Source organism: Lemur catta, chromosome 3 (genome assembly GCF_020740605.2).
Source record: "Lemur catta isolate mLemCat1 chromosome 3, mLemCat1.pri, whole genome shotgun sequence".
NCBI lineage: Eukaryota > Metazoa > Chordata > Mammalia > Primates > Lemuridae > Lemur > Lemur catta.
In genome coordinates this window covers 118,036,050-118,053,972 of record NC_059130.1, presented here as the reverse complement: position 1 = coordinate 118,053,972, position 17,923 = coordinate 118,036,050, and the positions used below count along the sequence as shown (strand labels likewise).

The following is a 17,923-nucleotide window of genomic DNA, read 5'->3' as shown; positions in this document are numbered from 1 at the left end:
GTTCTGCACAAAGAAGCAGTATCTAGCATGCTCAATAAATATCTGTAAATAAGAATTATGCCGTGCCTCCAAAGGAGACAAGGTATTATGAGGACTTTTAAATAATGAAGCTCCTGTTAATAAGTAACATCCCCGAAGGGCTTGCTGCGTGCAGGCTGTATGCTGAGTGCTTCCAGTGGGTCATTTGGTGTTGTGCTGCCATCATCCCCACTTCCCTGTTGCCGAGGGCAGGTGACTCGTTCCAGGCTACACAGCAGACCTGGGAAGGAGCTGGGGTTCAAACCCAGGTGGTCCAACTCCAGAGCTGGCTAGACCGCAGAGCCCCTTGCTGTGCTTCCCCGGGTCAGAGGTGCTGTGGTGCCGCAGAAGCAGGTTTGAGGAAACCCACTCATCTCTAACCACAGTCTGACTCGGTGGCTTGTCCTGACACTCAGGTGTTAGTCCTGCACATTCGCACCTGGTATGCCAGGATTTTCAAGCCTGCAGTCAAGAAAGTCGTGTCATTCAAAAGGGCCTGCCCGACTCTGGACTTCCCGCACATCAGAAATAGCAGCCCCACTGGGTCTCTCTCCTCAGGAGTCCTCTGACCTTCCCCTGCTCAGGAATGCACTGGGGCTTCCTTCGGCTTGGGCGGGCTCCCCTGGGCTCACTGGCTTGAGTCAGGGCTGGCTGATGAACAGAGTTAACACCCGAAGTGTGAGTGTTTCTCCTAGTTCCTGTGCGTGGTGGACAGCCTTGCCCTGATACCCTGCTGCCCCTTTGCAGGCGGGTGGGCCGCGAAGCCATTAGGTGAGAAGGGCCTACAGGCATCTGTTTGCTGATTCCTCTTTCTTCTTTGACCATGGCCAGACTTTAGAGCTGAATCTGCAGTGCGGTCCTTTATTCTCGCTCTCAGTCTTCCCCTCCGCAGGTCCTCACCTCCTTGGGACTGAAACTGCGTCTCAGTTACGGGGGTCCCCAATCTCAAGGGATTGTGGGTTGGCTGCACAGTCACACGGGGAATATGCTTAAAAACAGATTCCAGGGATCCAGCGCAGACTTTCCCTTGGGAACCTGTATTTACCTCCGGTGTATCTCTCCCATTCTGATACGCGTGCGCAGGTTCCATTCCGTCTCCCTGCCTCGGGGCAGGTACTCACTCTGCTCTCCTCCGCAGGTCCACGTGAAATCTGAGGTCCTCGCTGTCAAGTTATCGCAGGAAATAAACTATGCAAAGAGCCTTTACTACGAACAGCAACTTATGTTAAGACTCAGTGAAAATCAAGAGCAGTTGGAGCTGGACTCCTGAAAAGTCCCAGCTGCTGGAGAGACACTCCCGGACACACACCCAAGCCAGCCAGGAGGAAGGAAAAGGCCCGCACTCCGGTATTACATTAGAGGCAAAACAGAATAAGGTTTGGGGGAAGATGTCAAGGAATGAGGGAAAGTAAATCCTCATTCTATTTGAAAAATACAAATAGAAACCATATTCATTTGTGGGGCAGGGAGTTACTTTAGATTATGGGGAAGTAATTTTTAAAGGGTATTGGTTGAATAACGTTAAGAAAATGTACTGAGATGAATCTAATTTTTAGATTGCCCTGTATTTTGTTAACATGTATATATGTACAACTATGTGTTTGTAAATACATAGGAGCATTTCTGCACAGGGCCTGTCATGTGTGTAAAGGTTTGTTAACTGTAAAGTAATATAAAATTATATTGGATCTTCTATTGCACTAATTCTATACGTCTAATTCAGGGTACTCTCTATAGAAAGGCATTCTTAAAAATTGAAGAATGTTATGTCTTAGTTTTGGAAACTAAAGTATTCAAAGTAAAGTAAAGTGGATTGAGTATTCAAGATTGATGCCTTTGAAACCTTCGGTTATCCAGGCTGGAGCTGTGAGCCAAAGTATTCCAAGCAGAGCTGGCCCTTCGGAAGGCCCTGGGAGAGGGGCTTGGTAGCCCACCTTACATTTCTCACGCTCATTTTGCAGATAGTTCTTATATTATCACAGGTTATTTTTTAAGTTATCTATTTGACTTTCTCCTGACTAGCTCTACCAAACTTAGAGGAGAAATTGTGTTCCATCACCACACACACACAAATCAGCATTTAAGTTTTTCTTGGGTTATTATTAGAACTTTGAAACATTGGTAGGCTCTGTTGATTAACCATTGTAACAAATCAAAAACCCACAATAAGAATGTTCTCCTTCCTGGGCGACAACAAAGGACAAAGTCCTGGGACTGTTTTCTTTTTAATAAAGTCACATGCCGGCATCACAGTTCCTCAGCCCTAGGGGACACAGACATGGTGACCCCAGGACACAAAGGAAGAGGGAGAGAATTCCAAAAAAGAGAATGAAATAGGAGTATTAAAAACCAGTGTTTGTAAGCTTTTCGTGGAACCAAGATTTGGCCAAAGCATCTCTTGTCCTTGGTTTTAAATTCCAGCCAGCAGCAAGGCCCAGCGCGAGTGCCCTCTCTTCCTGGGCCTTGTTTTGCTTTTCTGTAAGGAATAGGCAAATAGGGAAAGAAAAAAGTGGAGGGGCTTTACTTCAGAATGAAGGACTCACCTTGTGATTTCTACATTTTTATTTTAATAAAGCTAATCAATTTCTACAACCTTATCAGATGTAGCCGAGTCTGGGATGACTCAGAGGATCAGTGGATGTGCAGAAGGTTTTGGTGTTTATAACTCACCCAAATCCTTCCAAGACACAAATGAAGCTAATCTCTCTCCCTCTGTCCCACCCCCTTCCCCCTTCCCCCTTCCCTCTCCCTTCCCCACTTCCTTCCCCTGTGTGTGTGTGTGTGTGTGTGTGTTCGTTCCAAGAGGAAAGAAGGGAGCTTTAGCACAAGGGTTTTAGCTAAGTGTTTTCAAGGATTAGTTGTCTTGAACTCCAAGGTTTGGATAGTCTTCACTGAACTCCAAGTTAGTGGATTGCAAAATTGAAACTTGGCTTTTGCAGGGTTGGGTGGGTTTAGATTGTTTGTGTGTTTCTTGCTGGGTGGTAGTCATGACTGTGTCCGCTCATGCGGCCTCCACAGGATCTGAGAGCCAAGTGTTAACTCCTCCCCATCTTCCTCACCAGCCTCCCTCCCTGCACCCCCACAAGCTTGGCTTGTGGTTTTTGTCATCAGTAACCCACTGCCTGAGATCATGATCTCTTAAAGTTGAGACTCTCAGAAGGGTTGATTATGTGTGTCAGTGAGCCTTGTATCTCTTTCTAGAACGAAGTCACTTGAAATTTCTCTGTTGAATTAAGGAGTATTGCTGGAGAGGTCTGGTGTGGGTCCCAGCAGCACCTGGAATTCCCGGGTCTGACTGCAGGAAGCTAGTTGAGGGCTGCCCGCGGGCTGGTGCTTCAGGAGGACTCCAGGGAGGTGTTCACGTGCCCCTCCCGACTCCTGGCTAACTTTAATCAGCTCTTTCAATAGTTGCCCATCTCCCATGATTGCACAACTGCTCACTTTGACATTGGCGCCTGGGAATAGGCAGGTGTTATAATGGTGGGGTGGGGCTGGGTGGGAGGCGAGAGGGTCACCCGCCAGCCTCTCCATCGCTCAGCTCTCTGCTGTCTTGTGGCGCTAGGGCCAGGCCTGGGGAGGAGGTTTCACAGGCTTTTGACATAGTTTCCTGGCTCTCACCAGGAAAAAATCCAAGCTTTGGAGGAAGCAGGCTCTGCCTCTAGCTCCTTGAATGTCCCGTTTCTTTTTAAATTGGTATTTAGCCAGTAATGTCTAAGACTTTGTTATAATTTCTCCTGATTCTCTTGCTGCCTCAAATACACAGCTCCTCTCTGAGGAAAGTAAAATGAGTAGGACAAGGGGAAATCAGATAAGGAGACATCCAAGGCCATCCCAATTCCCTGACCCAACCAGCTGGCTGCCTCCTGTCACCGCCCAACCGTAGCTGCTTTTCTCCACCCGCAGGAAGGACTAGCCAGGCCGTTTCCATCCCTACCCTGTGCCCCGGGCCTGTCACCTCACGATGGAAAACAAGACAAGCAGCCTCTTCCCCAGCCCAGGGCATCCTGTCGCTTGGTGGACTCGCCACAATGTGCAGAAGGCTCCAGGGCCACTTTCTTTTTAAGTATCATCTGTGCCTCAAAATATCATAGTAGCTGCTTGATAAAATTCTGAAAATGAAATATCTGGTTCTCTACTGTGTAAACACTATTACAATCACCAGTGTGTTAAGACTCTTGAACTTGGTTCTCATGTCAGAGTCATCTCTTTCTTCCTGTGGAATAAAATGTTTTGTTGACTTCCCAGATTTGTTCTTTGTTTCTTCTGGTTTCTTGGTAATCCATAGATTCTAGAACTATCTCCAGTGAAAATACTAAATACAGTAAAATATTTGCAATGAAATGTAGCCTCTCCCTGCAGTGCAGGGAAGCACGTGCCAGGGCAGACCCCACACACTGAGCAGGCGTCGACTTCCCGAGAGTAGGTGGCACTCGGCGCTGCAGGCCCGGAGGCTCCACGCTGGCTGCTGCTCACCCCGCGCCGAGGTGACAGGTCCAGTCCCCAGCAGGACAGAGGTCATCGCTCGGCGTTTAGACCGATGAGGTACAAACAGCACAGGAGACTCGGCAGGCACGTCCAGGGACGGAGCGGCCCCAAGCGGGTGTGGTCCAGGAAGGTTTCAAAGCTGAACTAATCGAGGGGTTGAAAACCGACACTGGACGATGCACTTGGCAGCATCAAAGTCACTGAGAGCAGTTTTAGAGGAGCAGCGAGGCCAGGTCGTAGGAGGAAAATGGAAGGAGAGAAACTGGAGAGAACGAGTCTGACCCTCTGGAGGAGTCTGGCCATGAGTGGAAGGTGAGAGGGGACTGGTGCTTCCCGGGGAAGGAGGAGCGACGACGGGGAGGGGAACTTGGGATTCAGTAGGTTGCTCCTGTTTCTCAGGGGGATGGGCCAGGAATGGGTGGAGGGCAGGACACGGTGGGGATTTGGAAAGAGGAATATGTCATGTAGGACAATGGGAGAGCGCTGAGCAGGCCAGAGAAGCGTGATGTGTTTGCCGGGCAACACTGGGGGCCATTTGAGGTTGGTGACCATGAATTCGAAGCCAGACTGGCCACCTGGTTGTGTTGTTTTTCCCCAGCCACGTTTAGCTGCAGGGTTCAGTGTGGACTAAGCAAAGCCCTGGATTTAATTAAGAGCTATTTCCCTCACCTGTCGAACTACCTCGTCCACCATCGCCACTTAAACCGGACAAGAGCCAGGCCGAGCAGAATGTCGAACAGAAATCCAAGAGCTTAGAGAGGGGAAGGGCTACACTTTTCAAACCAGAGCACAGCATCTAAAGAATATGCCCCTTCTAGGGGGGAAAGGGTAGGAGGTGTGGCTAACACCCCCAAATGAGACCAGACTATTTTGGGGGCTCAGAGGCACAGTGGGGCGATACTTGACCACCAACCAGACAGTCCAGGGCGTGGGGATGCCATTGGCCTAGAAAGGGTGTGCGTGTGACATCTTCAGTTTCCTCCAACAAGTTCAAGGTGCTGCCTTGCAGGCACTGAGTCACTGCAGAGACAGCTTGCACCTAGCTCTGGAGAGCAAGAATGTGACATCTAGTACTGCCAGAAAAACTTGAGGTTTGCTGCTCGCTGGGACACTGCATCTCAGGACCCTAAGAACAGGTGTCTAAAAGATGCTGAAGTGCTTTCTCAACACAGATCCAAGCATGTTCATTATTATTTAGAAGTTTTGATGAACCCCAAAGAACACTTGTTCAGGAAACTTGGAGTGAGGCTTCACTATCACCTGCAAGGGCCCTGAAGATAACTGCTCACCTGAGCCGCGGCCCTCTGCCTAGGGGACGATGAAATCGATCGTAGAAAAAAGAAAGACGTCTGCTGCTGACTAGTCCTGGTGACACTTTTAAAATTCTTTTTTAGATTTTTATACAAATGCAAAAAACACAAACATACTTTTACACGTCCGCTCTATACTAGGATGGCAGTTACTGCAGCATCTTTGCCTCTGCCCGCCCCTGCAATGTCACCCCTCTTTCCTCCGTCCACTCTGCCTCAAAACTCATAAACCTCAGATATTGCCCGAATTCTCACCATGCTTGTATAACTGCATACAGATATACATGCCTGGATATGCATAGTCATGGTTTCCTAGCATTCGTCTTTACAAAAATGGAATCATGCTGTATATGTACTATTTTGCAACTTGCTCTTCCCTTCAGGGTGGCAAGTTAAGTGCTGCACAATAGTTAATGGTGTAAATGTTCTATAATTTCCTCAGCTGATCCTGCATTGATAGGCAGTCACTTAGTTTTCAGGCTGCCTCCACCTTGCCCCGCGAGAGCAACACTGAATATCCTCCTGTCGATGTGCTCAGGCCCTAGTTTTATTCCTGTGCAGCAGATGCCCAGGAGCGCATTGGCTGGGAGGTGTATTCAAGGTCGTTTTCCCAAAATCCTGGTGGGAATGTGAAGGGCTGCAGCCAACCGTGAGCACCTTTCCTGTGCCTGTGGTCAGTCTGAGTACAGTGCAAAGTGGTAGCTCATTGTCACTTTGTCTTGCATTTCCCTAGCAGCAAATTTAACAATACAAACCATCATTTGTTTATTGGCATTTGGATTAACTGTTAGGAATGGTGCTGAATTATAGCAAATGCCTTTTCAGAATCTATTATTATGACCATATTATTTTTTCTCCTTTAGTGGTTTTTTTTTGGGGGGGAGGGGATGTAATACATGATGTTGATAAATTTCCTGATACTGAACCACCCTTAATCCCTGGAGTAAGGGATTCCACTTGGGCATAATGTGTTAGTTTGTTATTCTATTGATACATTTCCTGCTTTTTGGCTAATATTTTGAATTTTTGCATCTTTAAAGTGAAAGGGATCTATAATTTTCTTTTTTTCATAGTATCTTCATCAGATTTTAGAATTAAAATTATGTTGCCTTCATAAAATGGATCAGGGAGCTTTCTACCATTTTCTATGGCTTGCAATACTTACATTAGAATTTCCCCTTCTGGTTGTTTTTTTTGTTTGTTTTGTTTTGTTTTTGTTTTTTGAGACAGTCTTGCTCTGTCTCCTGGGCTAGAGTGCAGTGGCGTCGTCATAGCTCACAGCAACCTCAAACTCCTGGCCTCAAGCGGTCCTCCTGCCTTGGCCTCCCAAAGTGCTGGGATTAACAGGCGTGAACCACTGCGCCCGGCCTGTTCTGGTTTTTAAAGGTTAAATAAAAGTGGGCTGTAAACCCTTGGGTTCTAGAACTCTTTTCAGTGGTTCCCTTTCATCATCATCCCACTCTCTACTCTGTTCATTGGAAGATTCAAGTTTTCCATTTCTTCATAGGTCAATTTTGGTAGCATTTGATTTTTTTTAATCATTCAATTCTCTTAAGTTTTTTAATTTGTTGCCATACACTTGCATGTATTCTCTTAAAATTATTTTCATGCCTCCTGTATCTGGTTATTTCTCCTTTCTCATTCCTCATTTTACTCTTTTTTTTAATAACTAACTTTTTGAGGAGGTGATTGTTCTTTTCAGAGAACCAGTTTGAAATTTATTTCTCTTTGCTTTGTTTTTACTACTCTATTGATACATCTTTGATCTTTTACTCTTTGTCCCAGCCTGTTTTGATTTATTTTGCTGTTCTTTTCTTGCTTTCTAAGGTAAGTATTTAGTTTTGTTTTGTTGTTTTTTTCACCTTTCTCCTTGAATGATGATGTCATTTTAGGGTTTTAAATTTTCCTTTGACTGCAGCTTGGTTTATCTCATAGATTTTGGTATTAAAGTATTCTCCTTTCATTGTTTTCTGTGTAGTTTTAAATTCTCTTTTAATTTCTTCTTTGATCTAAGGATTACTTTGATCTAAGGATTACTTAGGAATATGTTTCTTAATTTCCAAATATTAAAAAAATTATCTCTTTTAAATTAGTGTTTTGAATTTTATTGGATTATGACCAATAAGTGTAAGCTAAAGATTTCTACATTTAAAAAAAAGTCTTGTGATTTTCTTTTTGTCCAAGTACTTGATCAATTTGTGTAAATGTTCCACTGACATATGAAACAGATGTATATTCTCTCTTTGAGGCACGGGTAGAGAGAGAAGTTTATAGACTGTATTAATCAAATCCTGTATGATCTTACTTATTTTTTTGCATAGGAGAGCTCTGACCTACATCTTCAAGTGGCCTGAGGGGCCATTTCTAACCAAAGCTATATCCTCTGGAACGGCAGTAAGTGCTTAAAGTAAACAAAGTTAGAAGAAAGGCTGAAGAAGAAAAGAACACAGCAGCCTTAATTAAGCTTCCTGCAAATAATCCAGTTGGAACTTTAGAAGGATTTGATGCAGGAACAATTGCGCTACAGAGCGGCCTTCTCTGCGCCCAGGAGCCGGGCCAAGCCATTTGTCGCTCTGAGAGGAGCCAGACCATGTTCTCTCGCAGTGTTACCCAAGCAGCACACCCAGTATAAATAGTTCCCAGGGGCTAATAAAACTTCACACCTCATGCTTATTCTGGTCTGACTCAAAATCACAAAAAGGTCATGGATACATTTTGACTTGGAGGAAACGTATAGACCTAGACCGACTTGGCTCTTGGAAACCATGCGCAAGTCTGCCCCGGAGGGAGGCGGTGCGAGGGAGAGGGGAGGGGACAGGAGCTGAGATGACTCCAGGGACACTTTAGGGGGAAAATTCCTGCCTTCTGGGCATGTTTTCCTAAGACACTTGACTTCGGGGTCCATGGAGACTTCCGGGAAGTTTGGCGAACCCTGCAGAAGGGCAACTGTCAGTTTGTCCGATGATTTGTCCATAGAGATCACACCTCCCCAGGTGTTCCCCAAAACACAGATGACTGATTCTGGAGTAACCAAGCCTCTGCCCCTCCGACCACAGGGACGCAGTGCCAGCCCCTGCTGTTGAGCATGTACTATGTGCCAGGCTCGGTATTGGGTGCCAGGGATATGCAATGAATAGGGTGACACTCTTGCCACTCCCTGAACTAAACTAGTGGATGTTGGGGTGCGGCAGGGAAGACATCACTGAGGAAGAGGCAGGTGATCTGAGTCCAGAAAGGCTGAGAAGGATGCATGAGGCAAAGAGGAAAGGGCGGTGCCCATGCGCAGTAGGCGCTGCTCAGCACTGGTGAGCTAGGCTGGCTGGAGCACAAGGACAGGAGGTGGGAGGTGGTCGGGGCCAGATCATCCTGGACTTCGTAAGCCATGTTGGGAGAAGTTTTAAGCTAAGGATTCCACGGTAAGACTGGCATCTCCAAAAATACCTCTCTGGCTGCAGAGTGGAGCCTGGGACGCGTGGATCGGGAGTGGAAGGCCGCTGCGATGGTCCGGGCAAGAAATAAGGGGCGCTCAGGCGGGTCGGAGAAGCGTACAGAGTTGGGACGTGTTTTTGAGCAAGAACGGACAAACCAGAGGGATCGATTTAATGTAGAGATGAGAGAAAAAGACACCCAGGCTGGCTCCCAGGTTTCCAGCTTCGGTAACCAGTGAGCCGTTTGAAATCGGGGCAGACTGGATAGTAGCGGGAGCGGGACGTGAGAGGAGGCGGGGCTGGGGCCAGCCCTGGGGAACATGCCAGGGACAGCGCCTGGAGTGAGCGAAGGACCCTGAGCAGCAGCGACTGGAGAGGCCGGTGCCAGGAAGAGGACGTCAGCGGCATCGCACGGTGCTGACACGTCACAGCAGACGCACGTTGTATTCAACGGCGTGAGGGCATCGCCGGTCAGAAAGGTTTCGTTGGAATTGCGGGAGCAGAAGCGACGTTGGAGAGGGCAAGGTGCGGATGGCAGGGCAGGTAGAGACAGTCGGTGGGACAGGGTGGCCACGGAATGGTTGGCCCGTGGCAGCCAGCGGGAGTGGGACCCTGGGTGCCGGCAAATGAAAGCGTGCACGGCCACCCGCAGACAATTCAAAACAATAAGAAAACCAGGGCTAGAAGCCAGTCTGCTTTTTATTACCACCACGCTCTTGGCGATTCTAAACAAATCTGGAGATTTTCTGTGAAGATAAGATTCTCCTCCCTTTAAAAATCTTCAGTGGGTTTAAATTCCGTTGAGTCTGTGTGTGTGTGTGTGTGTGTGTGTAAGCTTCAAATTAGCACATTTGTATTTTCCTTTAATAAACCTTGCATTCCACATGGACATTAATTCTGAGAACGGCCAGTTATGCAGTGGGCACCAACGCCCCTGCACCCAGCCGCGCACCTTCCTGCGGAGAGAACATTCTAACGGTTTGGAATTGCTCAAGCTTGTTCCGGGCACAGTTCAAGGCTCCCAGCCCTCTGTTCCTACATATTCTTGCATTTAAACAGATTTGAAGTGAACAATGACACACAGTGATTGTAAAGAAGAAGCAATAAAACTTGAGTCGCTTCAATTCTGTCATTCTATGTGACCGCTTGCAGTTTGTGTTTAAAAATTTAAGCAGCGAAACAGGGTGCGCGCAGACTATGAAGTGTAATCTTTTTGTTTGGTAAGTGCAAATTTTTGTTCATATAGGAAATATAAAGAAAATAGTTTAGTGGTACGATTTAGTAAATTACCAAAATTATAGGTGTACCTTTTGCAGAGGTATTGATTTCATTAAAATCCACCTACAAGTTACTAGAGAATTATTTAAGTAAGCATTTGTTGTATAGGGCTATAACCAAAAAATCAAAATTCAAACCATTAAGTAAATATAAAAATGTAAAAACATGAAATGATTAAGTAATTCTGCCCTTTTGTATTATAATTTTTACTGGCATGATTGTGTACTTTTTAAATTCAATTAAAAATTTTTACTCTCTGCATCTCTTTTCTTATTACTATTATTTGTTTCATTCATGATTATTACTGAAGTTAATATTGGCATATTGAGGAGGGGAGTGTTACAAAAAAAAAGAAAAGATTCTCTCTGGGTTTCCAGCACACTGGGGACACCACTGGCCCAAGATGAGGATCCCTGGGGATGTGGAGCATCTGTCACTCTCGAGATGGGAAGGGAACTGGGTCTGAGGAACAGGGAAACCAGGCTGAGTTGATGAGGGGAGTTCAGAAAAGCACTGAAACCTTCAGTGCAGCCCGAACTGGGTAAAGGCAAGGCAGATGAGATCTACACTAAAGGAGCCCTGAACTTGAGTTTTGTGCTAGTTTAGAAGGAACTATTTTCCAATCCTGTGACCCAGCCCACACTAATCCTGTCACCACAAGCAACTACTTTGAACTTTTCCAATTTCTTTTTGTATTTAACTTCATTTTTCCAAATATCATGTGTCTACCACCTCTTCTTGAATTTTTTTTTTCCCCAGTTAGAGGTGTTATCTATGATTTCCTGCTCTGGAGGATTAGGATTTGGCTCTCTCTACTCCCCAAAATATTCCACTTTGGGGGAAAAAAGGACATCATTATATTAATAGATCCTACAGACATTTAAAAGATAACAAGGGAATATTATGAGTAACTTTTTGCTTTAAATCTGACAGCTCAGAGAAAATGGACACATTTCTTGAAAGGCACAAATTACTAAAATTGATAGAAGAGAAATAAAAAATTTGTATAACACTGTAGCTATTAAAGAAGTTAAATTTGTAATTAAAAGCCTTTTTCCAAAGAAAAGTCCAGGTGCAAATGGTTTCACTTGTGAGTTTCATCAAAATTTAAGGAGAAATTAATATCAGTCCTACACAAATCCTTTCAGAAAATAGAGACAGCACTTGCCAACTCATGAGGCCAGTTGCTCTGATACCAAAACCAGACACAGTCTTTACAAGAAAAGAAAACTAAAGACCAATATCCCTCATAGACATAGATGCAAATTCTCTTAACAAATTTTTAATATATCAACTCAATAAGTCACACAACCCAATTAAAAATAAGCAAATAATTGAACAGACACTTCACAAAAGAATTAAACAGATGGCCAAGAAGCACATGAAAAGTGTACAGTATCACTCTCAGGGAAATGCAAATTTAAACCACAATGAAATAATGCTGCACACCTATAAAGTGATTAAAGTTAAAACATCTGACAATAGCAAGTGTTGGCAAGGATGTGGAGCACCTGGAATTCTCATACGTTGCTGGTGGGAGTGTCAAATAGTACAACTACTTTGGAAAACATCTTGGTAGTTTCTCAAAGAGTTAAACATATGCTCACCATATGACCTATCAGCTCCACTCACTGGTATCTACTCCAGAGAAATGGAAACATGTCCACACCAAGACTTGTGCTCAAATGTTTATTCACAATAGCCAAAAATTGGAAACAACTCAAACCGCCACCAACAGGCGAATGGATAAACAAATTAGGTATAACATAAGGTTGACATACTACACAGCAATAAAAACAAACTGCTGACACGCAAAACCACGTGGATGAATTTGAAAATCATGCTGAGTGGAGGGAGAGTAATGGCCAACCTGAGCTTTGAAAAGATACCCAGGTTCGTAGTGTGAAGAGATGTGAATGGGAGTGGCTGGAGGGAAACATTTGTCTTAGAGAACTGTGGAAATAGTCCGGGCAAGAGAGGATGAGGAGGGTCACACTAAAGAAATGGAGAGAAAAGAAAAGACTTGAAAAAAGAGTCAACCTGATGCTCTGAGTGGGGTGTGCGACCGGGAGGGAAACACCACGAGGGCAGGGAGGGGCTTCACAGGCTGGAGTGTAGACACTTGCCACTGTTGCACCAGAACGGATCCTCCCTTCTTCTGGAAATAGACCCCAAGTCCCCTCTGGGGAACCGTCTCCCACACACTCTCTGCCCTGTAGTTTAACAGGGGCTCCGTTCCGTCCCCTGCCTAAGGGATGACGCCTGTAAGTCAGTCCTGGCCCATCGACAACCCCGTCTCCCTGGCAACCGTTTGTACAGGGGCATAAGTGCTGAGAAACACGGCATTAGGCATTTTGTCCTGGTGCGAACGCCATGGAGTGCACTTGCATGAGCCCAGATGGCACAGCCGGCCACACTCTGGGCTCTGAGCCGCGTCTGTGGCTCCCCGGCCACACACCTGTACTGCACATTGCTGTACTGCACGCTGCAGGCGACTGTCACACGATGGTAGGTATTCTCGTGTCTAAACATAGCTAAGCATAGAAAGGGTGCCGTAAAAACATGGAATTATGATCTTTTGGTATCATCATCATGTGTGTGGTACGTCGCTGACCAAAACAGTCACACGTGTCATCGTGCACGTATGACTGTATATGTGACTGTTTCAGGGACAGTCATATGATCCAGGCTTGGCCCATTAGTGCGATTCCAACCCTGGATGCAGGGATTGGTTCCAGAATGGACACAGGGTCCAGTCACAGTGAATCCAGGAGCTTGGGCAGAAGTTTTCAGGAGGAGATAACTTTCCCCTGGACTTGAACCTGGACGATAGAGCCTGGAGCTGCCGGGAACCCTTGGGGGTGGGGGGACAGGACAGCAGAGGGGCCAGCTGGGCCTCTGTGGAAGGTCTCTGGCTCTCTGGGCCTCTGGGAGTTTGCAGCAAGGGTCTGAAGAGGGCCTGGGGTCGGTGCGGGGCAGCGCGGCTGGCCTCACCCCTGCTCCCCAATCTTGTGCACCTTCCCCGAGCCGTGCAGGGCGGGGCCTGTGGGGAGCGCAGCTCCCACCGTTCCCGAGGAGACCAGCACTGTCTCGTAAAATAATGCAAGTCACATTTGTCATTTCAAACTTTCTGGGAGTCACATTTTTTAAAAAGGAAAAACAAGTGGGCAACTAATTTTAATAATAGACTTAATGCATCCAAAATAGTAGCATTTAATGTGTAATCAATATAAAAAATTAATAAAAGGATATTTTACGTTCTTATTTTGTACTCAATCTTCAAAACACAGTGTGTTTTCTCGATTCAGAATAGGCGCATTTCAGGAGCCACGGTAGCGGGCGGCTGCCGAACCCGACAGCTCCGGAGATGCGGGGACAATCCAGCGTTGGCTGCTTCCCAGAAAGGCAGAGAAAACGCTTTCAGTGGGGTCTGGATTCTGGACCTGGGGCCCCTGGGGCGCCCAGCATAAAGAGCTGTTCCTGGAGCCTGTAGGTGGCTGAGGAGCCTCCTCTGTCCTTCGTGGCCAACATGTCGCCTCCTATCTGTCCAGTCCAGAGAAGCAGCTGTGGCCCATGACTGTGGCCCCGCCTGACTCCCCCACGTGGACATTACCCAGGACACTCACAAGCCCTCAAGATGGGGAGGGGGCCAGGCTTGGCAGCGGTGGCGGGAGGTGGCACGAAGGGCACGGACCCCCTTCCCTGTGCTGGACGGAGCTGTGTGGGGACGAGGTTTGGTCGCAGCCCTGTGGGAAGGCTCCTCTGCCCCAGGCCCTCCCGATCCGCAGCCTTGGTCCTAAAGGTCACCATGAAGAGTCATGCCTTTCAGTCAAGGCTCTGACACTTAGGGGGTTTCTTGGTGGACAAAGGCAGGTCATTAATGTCGGAGCTCCGCAGGGACTCGCAGCTGGTGAGAGGACGCTGGGGAGAGACGGCTGCAGGGACCAGGCCAGACCCGCAGGGCTCTGAGCGCTGGGAAGCAGCGGGCACCCGGGGAGGAGCCTGTGGGGAGCCTGAGGGTGGCCCTCTTGTCCCCAGAGCCTGCCCCAGGCCAGCCTCCCCAGGAGTGGCCTGTTTTCTTATAGCCGGATTCCCCCCATGGGGTGGCCTGACCCTGTAATTTCCCCTCTGAAGAAGTCCCCTGCCCGCCATAGGGGAGGTTAACTCAAGCCTGTTTGGCTATGAGATTTGGCGGCATCTCATGGTACATCTTGGGTTCACTGGAGGTCCCTGGGGGTCAGAGGAGGCGAGAGGGCCACCCGCTGCCCCCTCCCTCGGGCTCTGGGCGCCTGGCTCTGTCTGCTCAACACCAACGTTAGATGAGGCAACTCTGCAAATAGAGCCAAGGCCTGGCCCGCGGCCCGGAGCGTTTAAAGTCCGAGCGCCCAGGCAGGGGACGTGCACGTGGACAGCACACGCGGGAAGCAGGCCGGCGAAGACCTCGGCGCCCGGGTCTGACCAAAAGGGCCCCCTGCAGTCTGTCCCCGCACGGCAGTTAGTGGTTACAAATGCCAACCCGTTTATTTCAGAAGATAACATTAATTATGTTAACAAGAGCCGAGGTAGTCGGGGAAAGGAGGCATCCTATCAACTTGGCAGCTCACATTTTGACCCCAGCCTTCGTTCCGTTCATCTAGTTATGACACCAAGTTCTCGCAAATGACGGAAGAGAATGTCTGTAGCTATTGGGGTTTTGAGTTAATAATTTACAATATTTTTAAAATGTCAACAGACTGAAAACAGGAAAGGTGAGTCATTGGTTGTAAACTGTCTCCCGAGAGTGGCGGTTTCATGCTAAGCACAAAAGAGGTTCTTAGCAAAGGGACCAGAGACCCGCCCCCAACTCACCTCCTGGCCACTTGGCCTAGTTTATGGCCAAACTGCTGGGTTTAAATGCCCTTCAGATTTTCTAGATGGAATTCCAGACGCACGTCTATCTAGAAGTAGAAATGTGGTGTTTAGAAGGGGAGCAGGAAGAGACTATGCTGAGCATTGTTTGTTAAACCCTGTCTCCTGGCTTCTGCGTTTGTTTTTATTTATGGTTTATCTTTTCCCTCCCTCCCACTGTAGCGTCTGGCTATCCACGTCCCCTCCCTGGTTTCTTGTGTGTTTTTCCACCGAGACACACACACACACACACAAACACACACACACACACACACACACTCTCTCTCCATATAAATGTAGGTGATTACATATACACACACACATATATGTCTATATACTCTTTCCCTCTATTTATTCTTTTTTTTTTTTTTTCAAAAATTTTAGTATACTACCTCCTTGCTCCTTTCACTTACTGATATGTCTTGGAGATCATTCCTTATCGGCACAGAAAGAGCTTTCTAATTTTCTCCTATGGTGGTGTGATTCCCATTGCATGGATATACCGTATTTATTCCACCAGTCCGCTCCTGAGGGTCACCTGGGTTGCTTTCGCACACCAAGCGGCAAGCAGTCACCCGTGCATACCTGATTTTGTGATGTGTAAGTTAAAAGTCTTAGGAGAGGAATTACTCGATGCTTCACCCACTTCAATTTCGATAAATATTGGCGAATGGTCTTCTGCAGAGTTCGTGCCAATGTACCCGCCACGGGAAGCGAGTGCGCGGGCATTTCCCGCACCCTCACCCGTGTGATGTGTTACCGAGTTTTTTAAACTTTGCCAGTTTAGGGGAGGTGAGTATCTCAGTTTGAATGTGTACTTCTCTCAGGGGAAATTATGTTGAAGAGCCTTTTCCTTTTCTGTGAACCAATTACTTAAAACATTTTTTAAAACTCCTTATCTGACAGTGCCTGAGCGCAGCAGGCAGCATGTCAGTCTCAGAAAATCCTTATCTGTTATGTTAAAAGGCTGAAACAAATCTGTAAATGTTAAAAAAATATATATAGCAAAGTTATAAAGCAGCACTCTTGCTCCAGCCTCTTATGGTGGGGTGGCTTCCCTGACCAGCTAGCGTTATCTTGGGACAAAGACCTGGAAAATAACAGAGCACACTGAGTTGCAGAGATGGGTGAGGGTCCTGCCCAAGCCGCCCCTGCCTGTCTCCAGGAGGCCTGGCCACATGGCAGGGCCCAGAGGCTCCGGCCAACACCACCTTGGGAAGGGGCCCCTTCTCCAGCTCCGTCTCCCCAACACACGCACACACCTACCCTCGGGCCAACTCTTCTACTTGTGCCCATGCCATCCCCCCTGGCCCACTCAAGGACACTAGGCCTGAAGTTGTCCACTCACTGTCCTGAATCACCAGATCCCACCCCTCCTGGCTCATCCCACAGCACACAAACATGCTATCGTTTCTCCCATCCTAATCCACTCTTTTTTTTGGTGACATGGTCTCACTCTGTTGCCTGGGCTAGAGTGTAGTGACATCATCATGGCTCACTGCAACCTCAAACTCCTGGGCTCAAGGGATCCTCCTGCCTCAGCCTCCTGAGTAGCTGGGACTGCAGCCATGCACCACCATGTCCAGCTAATTTTACTACTTTTTGTAAAGACAGGGTTCTTGCTCTTGCTCAGGCTGGTCTTGAACTCCTGGCCTCAAGGTATCCTTCTCCCTCGGCCTCCCAAAGTGCTAGGATTACAGGTGTGAGCCACCCTGCCAGCCCCAATCCATTCTTGAGCAGACCCCAATGCAGCCACTGATCAATTTTCTGCTCTCTTTAAAATAAAATTCCTTGAAAGATTGGAGTTTGTCTCTCCACCTCTTCTCACATTCTCTTTTTCAAATCCTCTATGTCTGTATTTATTTGTCATGTCTGCTTGTTCTATCAATGTCTCAGAGAGGAGTGTTAAAATCTCCCATTATGATTAGTGGAGTTCTTTTTTTCTGTCCATTTTTGTTCCATGTATTGGAACTGTGTTATTGGGTTCGTACACATTTAGGATTATTACATCTTCATGATGAATTGACTTTTTCATTGAGAAATATCCTTCCTTATCTCTGATAATATTCTTTGTCCTGAAATATTCTTTGTCTGATACTAATATAGCCACTTCAGCATTCTTTTTTTTTTTTTTTTTTTGAGACTGGGTCTTACCCTGTTGTCCAGGCTAGAGTGCTGTGGCATCAGCTTAGCTCACAGCAACCTCAAACTCCTGGGCTCAAGCAATCCTTCTGCCTCAGCCTCCCGAGTAGCTGGGACTACAGGCATGCACCACCATGCCCGGCTAATTTTTCTATATATTTTTAGTTGTCCAGATCATTTCTTTCTATTTTTTTAGTAGAGACGGGGTCTCGCTCTTGCTCAGGCTGGTCTCGAACTCCTGAGCTCAAATGATCCGCCCGCCTCGGCCTCCCAGAGTGCTAGGATTACAGGCATGAGCCACTGTGCCCAGCCCAGATACTGTATTTTTGAGTTCTAGAATTTCTATTTAAAAGTTCCATCTCTGTGCTGAATTTC

The 17,923-nt window shown here is 47.0% G+C and overlaps 1 protein-coding gene across 4 annotated transcripts in view; it reads left to right on the top strand.

Moving 5' to 3' along the window:
- Window positions 1–4,262, top strand: part of VPS13D (vacuolar protein sorting 13 homolog D) — a 248,099-nt gene extending 243,837 nt beyond the window's left edge. For 3 of the 4 annotated variants that reach the window (XM_045546090.1, XM_045546092.1, XM_045546091.1), the window contains one exon: window positions 1,157–4,262. In XM_045546090.1, the coding sequence (XP_045402046.1) occupies window positions 1,157–1,288 (132 nt within the window). In that variant the 3' untranslated portion in view covers window positions 1,289–4,262. The remainder of the gene's footprint in view (window positions 1–1,156) is intronic. The other variant, XR_006733919.1, reaches the window with a different exon arrangement.
- Window positions 4,263–17,923: the final 13,661 nt, after the last annotated feature.